Below are 11190 nucleotides of genomic sequence, written 5' to 3'. Positions count from 1 at the left end.
TAAGGGTCCATAGAGGCATGGATAAGGGTTGGACAAGATGGGAAAATAGGCTGAACGAAAATTCAGGTTTCAAAACAAGCTAGGGCACGGTTTGGGTTCCTAGAAGGGCACGAATGCGGGCTGCTGTTGGGACATGTCCAAGGGTCCTAATAGGGTCTAGTCATGGTCTTAGATGGGTCAAGGGAAGGCTGGTGTAAGGAGCAAGGCTATAGGTTTGAAGCTTAGTTGCGCTAGCCTTGTAGAGCACGGGTTTGGTGTGGGTTTATGGTTGCAAGTGCATGGGCTGTAGAGGCTGGTCCAAAAGCTTGTTCAGGGTTCGGTCTAGGTCCTAGGAGGGTTGGTCAGGGTCTGGTCCACATGGTTAGGGTCTAGGGTCGAAAGAATTTACGGTTGGATGAGGTTAGGGTTTTCGAAATATGTGCAGAAAATTTCAGAAGGTTTCTAGGCTTGATCAAGGGTCTTAAATGGCTTGAATTGGGTTGTATAAGGTATGGTTAGGTGTTAATATGCTATGATTCAAGTTTGGTAAAGTTTGGTTAAGTTTTGAGTCGATACGGGTTAAAACCGGCATATATGATTAATTTTTAAAATGAATTGATAAATTAGTCGATGAGCTTAATTTTACGTCTAAGAAATATTTATGGATATATTTAAGGTGTCATGTTAAGTTTAATGATGAAAAGTTTAGGTTTAAAATTTGAGAATAAAATATTAAATTTTAAATTTATTAGGGTTAAAAACGCTTCATGGTTTAGTCATTGTGTTATTAAATCGAAATGCTCGATTTTATGTATAAGAAAAATATTAGAAGCCAAATTTAAGCTTATATGATATTATAGGGATATGCTCAAGTCAATAAAGGTAAGAGAAAATCAGAATCGGTAATTTTGGAATCCAATGGTAAAATGGTCATTTTGCGTCTCGGGTATTACTAAAGGTCTGGCAGACCTTTCTCTTACGTATAACCTTATCATTATTTGAATAATTTAGTATTTAACCTTAGATCGAATAAACCTGGACCGTAAATTTTTTTTCCCCAGAAATCTATACAAGGCGCGCTGGGGCGACTCAAAAGTCTCGCCTTAGCACGCCTACTTCGGTCCGCACGCAGGCGTATCCCAAATTTTCGATTTTTCACAAATTTTTTTTTTTTGAACAAAAATTGGACGGAAAATCGAAGTCTTATACCGAATTCTTAAAATTTTTAATCAAAACCCTTTACCAAAACTGAAACTTTAAAGTATTTGTTTTCATCCAAAATATTGTTTAGATATGAAGTCATATAAAAAAAAATTAAACAAAATTTTATTTTCCAGATCTGAAACCAAACAATATCCAAAAATTTAAACAAATCTCAATGATTCAAGCACGAGTGACTCTGATATCATTTCTTGGGAAAAATCATAAACTACAGAATTTATCATGCTAAATTATTAAGATTTTGACTGAAAACTTAAGCTGAAACATATCTGACCAGATCTACATGCTCTTTTCTTTGAGAGAATCTGTCAATTTTCTCTTTTGAACTATTTTTTTAATGGGAAAGAAAATAGGGAATGTGATATCGCACGATCTCGGGATTATGACTCATATATACATATATATATGAGTCATATATACATATATATATATATATCATTATCTTCTGATATTTTTGTTTTAGTGTATCATAAAAACAGAAATTACACTTATGTCTCTATACGTTAAAGTCCCACAATCTATTAGATACATTAAAGCCCAATAGCCAAAACGTTAACTGATCACTTTAATTTTGGGTTTAACTTAATAGACAACTCACAACACATAAATATTCACATATAATCCCATATAAAAAAATTTGATCCAGTATTTTTATTATTATTTCAATAAGATAAAACATGTTTTTAACACTGGAAAACACATTTTATTCTTTAAAGCTATGAAATGACCAATTTTCTCAAACATGGAAGTTTCATTAAAAAGCACTTGAAATCTTTGTCATGGAATTACATAAAAGTGAAACTGAAGCGGTAAAGCTTCTCATCAAGCAAGTACTCTATGATATTCTCCACTTCGTAATTACTTCTTCAAATGAAAGAGATCGACAGCAAAAACAAGAATCCTGAAAATTCCAAGAAAATAGCACTTTTAAGCACAAATTCAGGCAAAAAGTGAACATAAAAGAGAGCTCTGCACAAGATCCTTGATTAAGGAAGACTTTTTTGTTAAAAAGGACATGAAGTCAAGAAAACTAAAAGGGATCCCTTTTTACCTCCAATACTTAATTTGGTTTGAATTTTGTGTCTCCAAGTCCCACTCCAACCATATCCTAATCACATCATTAAACAAAGATCAGTTCCAATAGAGTATATCATCTTGATATTATTACATATAATTTATAAATTTTATAATTCATCCACGATCGCCGGCAGAGTAAACTGTTTAGCATGTGTGCATGTGTAATAAAATATACTTTACCTTAACTAAAGTAACATTAACCAACTGACCTCTGCCATAACAATTTATGGGGGATTTTCTTCCATTCTGGCAAATGCAAGCAAAGGACTCGTTCACACCAGAGAACCCACAGAACCCTCCACTATCCTCACAGTTCTTGCATCCACTGCTGAAATAAGAGTCATTATACTGCAACAAAATCCCATATTGCCATTTCATCGGATCGCCCTCGTCTCCTCCAAAACCATATACTCCAGAATATGACGAACACTGGAGCTTAGGAAGATCCAGATCATTTCTGGAACCAAGAACAATAGTTGGATCATACACACAGCAAGTGGATATGGGTGCATTTGGTTCGAGACCAATCCCTGTCACCTCTTGGCACGAATACAACCCCTTGCACAGATTCAAAACGGAACCTGTATTACAGAAATCCGCATTTTGATCAAAAATAGGAGAAGTACTGGAACATCCCATTAGAACAAACATGTTATCTTCCGTTACGGTAAATGGGCTGGCATGATCCAAGATAAAGCTTCCGGAGTTCTGCATTGATGAACAAGTAGACATGAAAGGGTCGAATATTGTAAGAATTTTACTTGAGTAGTCTATTGAACATATGGAGTAAATGTTGGTGCCAGTAGAGAACTCGAGAGTCCCTGAACTACTACACTTGACATATCTGGAAAACGCAGGGTGTCCACAGCCAAAACTGGAACCAAAGGGGAATTTCACCGAGATGTTGCCACACTTGTCATGGCAAGTGCCATTCAGGGGGATGATACTAGGAATAGCATGTACTAAGACGAAGAAGAACAAGAGCAAATGAGTAATGATTGGCCATGGTTTCGTGTAAAACAACATGAATAACCAGAGTAACAGTGTGCAAGTGGACACAAGTGCTACACTAGAGTAGCAAACAGATAGATGGTATTTTAGAAGGAAAAAAAATGCTGCTTTTTGTAAAGAGGATTAGTTTTTCAAAGTTCTCAAAAGCAGAGCCTAAACATTATGGAATACAGCCAAGAACATAATGCATATGCTTCTAAAACCACATTATTTGAAACCAATACACATTGAGGGTAAACAAATGCATTAAAGAATGGGGAGAAATATCGACTTAAGGTAGACAACAGGCATAGCTGACATATTGTCATTCTTTTGGAGTCATTACCTTTCAAAAGCAGCACGATATTCTAGCACCGAATATGATGATTCGTTCACATGAAAAACTTACTGGTTCCAAACAGTCAATAGATTAACCATTAATAATTGTATTACAGTCCTTCCTTATTGAAGAGTACATGTATAGTTCGGAATGGCTCCTTAATTCATCACTTCAAGATAGAGATGGAGCTCCACTTGTTAACACAAACTTGAAATCTTGGAATCACACACTTTTACCATAGAATCATAGCTACTAGGATCCAAAAAAGAAAATGGTACAATGATTGATGGTTTTTTCTCTATTTTTTTACAAAATAATTACACCATTATGAATATTCAAGGAGGTATTAAAAGATATGTTATAAACGAAGATTCCTCTATATTATGGCACGGGAGATTGATATACATTTTCATAGAGAGGATTAAAAGATTAGTGAATTATATAGTACTTACTACTTCAAATTTTACTGATTTTGAGACTTGTGTGGACTGCATAAAGAGAAAGCAGACCAATAAGTCTAAAAAAAGTACCAAGAGGAGTACAAAAATATTAGAAATCATACATTTAGATATTTGTTGCCCAGATACGGACATGCAAAGTTCGAAATACTTCATCTTCTTCATTGATGATTACTCACGATACATATATATTTATATGCTTCATAACAAAAACGAAGCACTTGATGCCTTTAAGGTTTTCAAGGATGAAGTGGAGAAGCAATGTGAAAAACAAATTAAGATCATGAGAACCGATAGAGGTGAAGAATATTGCGGTAGATACACTGAGAATGGACATGCACTGGTCCGTCTGCGATGTTTCTCCAAGAAGATGGGATTGTTGTTCAATATACTATGCATGGTTCTCCAGACCAAAATGGCATAGCCGAGAGGACAAACAGAACATATTGGACATGGTGATAGAGAATGTTTAGTAGCTCCAAACTTCCTAAATCCTTGTGGACTAAAGCTATTAAGACATCTGTGTATATATTAAATCGAGTTCCAACTAAGACTGTCCCAAAGACGGCATTTGAATTATTTAAAGATTGAAAACCGAGTTTGCAACATATACGCGTTTGGGGTTGTCCTTCCGAAATAAGAGTTTACAACCACATGAAAAGAAACTCGACTCAAGAACTATAAGTGGATATTTCATCGAATATGCCGAAAAATCCAAATGGTACAGATTCTATTATCCATCTCACAACACTAGAAATGTGGAATTGAGAAATGAAAAATTTCTTGAGATATGAAGGATATGGATGATGCATCTTAATGCGTATGTCATTGGCATTAAGATACATAGAGGCCGAATTAGAGATATTCTATGTCTATCTCAAGAAACCTATATAAACAAAATTTTAGAGAGATATCAGATGAAATATTGTTCACCAAGTATAGCTCTCGTTGTGAAAAGATATAATTTCAATATAGGACAATACCCAAAGAATGATTTAGAGCGGGAACAAATGAAAAACATTTCTTATACTTATGTTGTCGGATGCTTGATGTATGCTCAGGTTTGTACTAGACCTAACATTGCATTTGTTGTTGGAAAAATATCAAAGTAATCCAGGTTTAGACCACTGGAAAGCTGCAAAGAAAGTGATGAGGTGCTTTCAAGGGACCAAAGATTATATGCTTATGTTCAGACGAACTGAGAATTTGGAAGTAATTGGCTAGTCTGATTCAGACTACGCTGGCTGCATTGATTCACGAAAATCCTCTTCAAGATATATTTTTATGCTAGCTGGTGGAGCCGTATCTTGGAGAAGTGCAAAGCAGATATTGACTGCTACTTCCACTATGGAAGCTGAGTTCGTAGCTTGCTTTGAGACAACCTCACATGATATATGGTTGAAGAGTTTCATTTCGAGGCTTAGAATTATGGATTCTATATCTAGACCATTAAGAATATTGTGACAATTCAGCTGCTGTTTTTATGGCTAAAAATAACAAAAGTGGTAGTCAAAACAAGCACATCGATATTAAGTATTTAGTCATACGAGAACGTGTTAAAGATAATAAATTAAATATCGAGCACATGAGCATTGAGCTGATGATTGCAGATCCTTTGAGAAAAGGTATGCCACCATTGAGATTTAAGGATCATACAGAAAGAATGAGATTTGGTTCCTTTAAGTAATTTAGTTGTAAGAACAAATTCAATAAAACTATAATGTGATATTTTCTCATATTTATTATGCACACATTCATTGATTCGAGAAATATCAATAAATTTGGATCTCGAATAAACATAAAATTTATTCATTAAGTTATACAGATTTGAAATACATAATGTATTGTAATAAATGGAAGATAATACTATCTTTTAGATGAAATATTGTCATGATTCATGTTTTTGTTTTCTCCTGTGATAAAAGAGATATATGGACCAAGTGAGAGAACGTTAGAAAAAAATGGCACATATCAAAAGAAGAAAAGACGTGTAGGAAATGACGACGATCATAGCCTACATTTTTTAAAAACGGTAAATGCACCACCTCAATTTTAGAAAATTGAGGCAAACATGCGTCTCTTCTTTTGACTCTCGAGCTCCCGATCAACTCACTGATGGTATGAGAAATACCTATAAATAGTAGTGATTGAGGTCCTAAGCACACACCTTATAAAAACAAAATACATCATCTATAGAGAGAGTTGGAGTGCTTAGAAAGCTTCAATCGGAGGAAAAAAGAAAACTTACAAATTATTCGATGACCGGAGGTAACGCTCGATCCGCTTCTGCATATTGTTTATAATGTTTATAGTTATATAAAAACATGATTTTGTTGAAAAAAACTCTAACATCAGCATCATCTTCTATTTTGTCACCGTCGATCTTTTGTAAGTAATTTGCTACCTAGTGTCTAGGTGTAACATGCCTACACCAGTAGACAACCGTTCATCTCTTTGGCTGGTTTCATTAAGCGTCAAAAGTTTAAGTTATATGACTGAATGTGCTTGTTTTTAGATTTAGCTGTGGTTTTTGGATATGGCCGACTTTAATCATTAAAAGAAATGTGATAAAATTGTTTTATGTAGTGATTTATTCATTTAATATATGAATAACTGTAAAACTTGTCTTGGATATAAGAGTGTATATTTGCGGAAAAAATGCATAGGAATTAATGTGACATTTCTGAAAGGGGACCATTTTCTTTTTTGTTATATTATTGATTTATTTTTGGTTCTATTTACTTGATAAATTAGAGCACATATTAATAAATTTGTGTTTGTGTTATATATAATTTATAGATTATTCTGAGATTTTTTCTGTCATCATTCATCAAATTATGATTTTTCTATTTATATGTGAATTGAAATTTAGAAAATGAGCATCATGAAAAATAGTGGTCGTTCTCTGTCAAGCGCAGCCCATATTTCGAAATATGTGTGTTCAATGCGGGAGAATCAATGCTTTTTAAAGAGTTTTGTGGTGTTTATAAATTTTGAGGTATTCAATCTAGATTTTTAAAATCTTTATAGAAGTCTAGTAATATCTAAACTTGAATCTCCTCTCTCCTTCCATTCAAATCACATTTTTTTTATCTTTCTTCCCTTCAAATCACATTTTTATATGCTAAAAATTCCAATAAAAAATATATGGTGAGTGCACAACATATCATACATGAGACTTCCTATTTCCGAAGCATAGTAAACTGGTTTCATGTATTCTACTTCACCTGGAGTCTTTGGACTGTGCTTATGTGACAAGTGAATTCCATGTCTGAAAGGTGTTTGTCTTTTCTTTGAATTTTACATTGCATACCTCACCAATATTTTATCAATATATGAAGATTGAGATAAAGCAATTCGCATGTTCTTCCTATCCCCAAGGATTTAGATAACTAGAACATAATTTGATTCTTCCAAGTCTTTCATGTCAAACTGTTGAGTCAATCATTTATTAGCAGATGTCATCACCCCCAACATTATTTCCAATCAATAGGATATCATATACATATAACACACGAAAAATCACCTTGTCATCTAAAACTTATAGACACAAGGCTCATCAGGATTTTGATATAAACCATAATCTTTCATTGTTTGATCAAATTTAATGTTCTAAGACCTAAACACCTGCTTAAGTCCATAATAGACCTTTTCAATTTGCATACTTTATGTTTTTGATCGTTTTGGATAAAACCATATGGTTGCATCATATAAATGCTTTCGTCACGATTTCCAGAAGAAATATTGTCTTGACATCTATTTGCCACACCTCATAATCAAAATGAGCTGCAATGTTGTTTTGATATCTATTCAACCATATGTACATTTTTTTATCCAAAAATGTGAAGAGCAGAAATGGTAAAACATGTGGGCTCAAAAAACTCAACAAAGTCTTTTGACATTATAACTGGATCCTAATATGTTTTTGCTTTGAGTAACTTACTCAGAAGTTACCTTTGTTATTTACGTTTCATTCATTCGTTTGGATATTCTACAACACATGGAACAAAGGTAGTGCTTAGAGTTGGTCATTAGAGTCATGTGTAAAACCTATAAATTCTACACTCGAGATATTATTTTGTAATTGAAAGTTGTACTAGGTTATCCATGATTTTTTTTATTTTATCATTTTATTTAAGATTATCAAGTATATCTAAAGTTGTGTAGGATATTTAAATCGTATGTACAATATTTATGAAGCTCGAAATTTAAGATAATATTTTGAATATTTTTTATTTCGGAATAAATAAATAAGTCGAGGTCTAAGAATTTAAATAAGGAGACATTTGATATAAACATATGTATTTCAAAAATTGTGAGACATAATGTGAGGCCCAATAACTTAAATTACGTTTAATTATAAAACCAAAAATGATTTATTTAAATATGTAGTAGAAAAAAGATTTAAAATACTTTAAAATCGACCTCATGGCTTAGAAAAATTTCGTCATGACCTCCTCATAAAAAAGACATACCAAAAATTTAAAATACATGTAAAAGAAAAATGGCTCAAGGACAACACTGCGATATTCAAACAAACACATGCAAGTGCCGCCCAGGTACAAGACAAAAATATCACAGGCAGCAGTTCAAATAAGTCGGCAAGGTTCCCAAACAACATAAATTAAATCCAAACAAGCAATGATCAATCCAAATGCTTATACAGATACACAAGGCATCTCCCCGGATAATAAAACGCGACATAATACTGACCACAACTCAAAATATATAAATATAGCTAGATGGGAGACTCCAACGAACCAAAACAAAACAATCCAACCTCAACCACGAGCTCCACCAGCGGAACTTCCACCTGGTGCTGCAAAACCACATTGGAGATCTACCATAGTGTTCAAAAGCAACCACAACAGCCCCCAGTAAACAATTAAGAATAGGATTCTGGTATGAAACAGTTCAACAAATATAACAATAACATAAATCATGCTTCAATATATATGTAGATGAAATGTGAAATACATGAACATGGCTCAATATCAACGGGGTGAACAAAGTCAAACGAACGATACGATCAACAAAAATAATGCTCGAGCAACACACATGGGAGCTACATTGTTATGCATTTACACCGCTATGCTAAGTATGCGAGGTATGCCAGGTTGTGCTAATCAACACCCCCAAGTCGGCCTCCATACAGCTATAACGATATATAATAGGATTGATACAAACTACCACAACTAGATATCACAATGTCAGCGCTCACTCCGAGGGCTACAGTAACAACCAGATTGATCAATCTTAACTACTGTTTCAAGTGTATCAATATAGGCCTATCAGCCACATCCTGATCCCGAGTTATACAACAGCCGGTGCCGAATAACAATAAATAACAGTAATTGGTCAACAAGAACGACATGGCTCAAGATGTATGTGGTAACATTATGCGCTAGACTAAATGCCATATATCTGAACATGTAACTCAACAATGCATTTAACAACTCAAAAAAATCACATAATCACATAAACAACAATAACAACACATAAATATGCTTAAAACATAATTTAAGTTTTGCCGTTGTATGCTACCGAACTGTAACGTACATATACCAACAAACGACGATCAATGAACAACTTTAAAGTTCCTCGGCCTAAAACACATAACAATAAGCTAAATAATACTACATTTCACTAAAAGTAATCAACAAGAAGTTTGATCATCTCAATGCGATTAAATGCCCAAAAACAGAAACCATGAAACTACCTTCTGTTACAGTTCCAGATTCAGCACTTAAGAGCATAAAATTCATATCTTACTCAATATTGACTAAAATCAATATCTGCCAATTGTAAATAAAAGAAAATAAATTATCTAAGTTTGTCCAGTTGAAACCATATTCAAATTCTCAATCTTTTGTGCCTTGAATTTAACTGAACACACTATAATATTTCTGTTCTCGGACAGATTCCGACAGTCGAGCAGTTTCACAAAAAACACATAACTCTCTAAATTCTTGATATATTTAAACGATTCTGATCTCATTTCAAAGATAATCATAGATATACAATTTTCATTTGAACCAAAATTCCAAAATCCAAGTACACAAAGGTCATCTACCCAATGCATCCATACTCCAAAACAGAATACAATTTTGACTCATTTTGATAAAAATTTCATATCAAATCTATTACTAACTGGAATTCAATGATTATAGTGTTAAATGACAGCTAACACAAAGAACTACAAGATTGATTTAGGTCATTTCTACAAATTTCAGTTGTAAAAATCGCAACAATAAGAAAAACAGCTCACCTAAAATGGACCAGAATTCATGCAGGATAGAGCCTCGAGCAACAGCTTTGATCTAGCTGGATCCTTGCTCAAAATTTCTGATTTATGGCTTGAATCAAAGCTTAGGATGTTAGAAACACAACCCTTCAAAAAAATTTAAGTTTCAAATTCGGATGGAGGAGATATGACGATTTTACGGCAGCTGCTACTGTAGCTGCGGGAATGGTTTGGGGAAGGAGATGTGTTTCTCTTTTCTCTTCCTTCTTTTTTCCTCTTTTTAATGGTGTGTGTAAGTATATAGTATGTATATGTATGCATTTAATTTTAATTGGTTATTAAAAATAGTAATTTAGGCCCAATTATCTCGATTTGTATTTATTTTTTCCTCTCGTGTTTTATTTAAACTCTATATGTATTTTATGTCGTTTAATTCTTAGATATTCTAAATAAATATTTTTAACACACTTTCAAAATTATTTGGCATAAAAAATTATTTTAATTTATGACTCAATAATTATTCTAATTATGTCAAATTACTGGATAATATATTTTAGGGCCTTACATTTCTCCACACCCTTAAACAAATTTCGTCCTCGAAATTTCTGTTTATACACACACATCTTACACATGATGCGAATACCTCAATTCAATACTAAGAATCATACAAATATGGATAAGATACTCTCATCTTCTCTTCTGTTTCCCACGTTGAACCACTGACCTCGCACAAGTGATATAACTTTATTACGTAAAAGTTTATCTTTACGATCCAAGATACAAATAGGATACTCAGTATACGATAGAGAAGGGTCAAGTTCAACCTCGTCATGCTGAATCACCTGAGATGGATCAGGCTCATACTTACGCAACATAGAAAC

The 11190-nt window shown here is 33.5% G+C and overlaps 1 protein-coding gene across 1 annotated transcript; it reads right to left on the bottom strand.

Moving 5' to 3' along the window:
* Positions 1 to 1853: 1853 nt before the first annotated feature.
* On the bottom strand, positions 1854 to 3565 carry LOC142522607 (uncharacterized). Its single transcript, XM_075626101.1, has 3 exons — positions 2487 to 3565; positions 2252 to 2308; positions 1854 to 2101 (listed from the first exon to the last, which is right to left on the bottom strand). Exons 1-3 carry the CDS (start codon positions 3301 to 3303, stop codon positions 2067 to 2069), a joined length of 909 nt encoding a protein of 302 aa, XP_075482216.1. The 5' UTR covers positions 3304 to 3565; the 3' UTR covers positions 1854 to 2066.
* Between the last annotated feature and the right edge of the window lie 7625 nt (positions 3566 to 11190).

This window comes from Primulina tabacum, chromosome 13 (assembly GCF_025594145.1).
Source record: "Primulina tabacum isolate GXHZ01 chromosome 13, ASM2559414v2, whole genome shotgun sequence".
NCBI lineage: Eukaryota > Viridiplantae > Streptophyta > Magnoliopsida > Lamiales > Gesneriaceae > Primulina > Primulina tabacum.
Note: the sequence above shows the minus strand (reverse complement) of the source record. Positions and strands in the feature narration are given on the sequence as shown.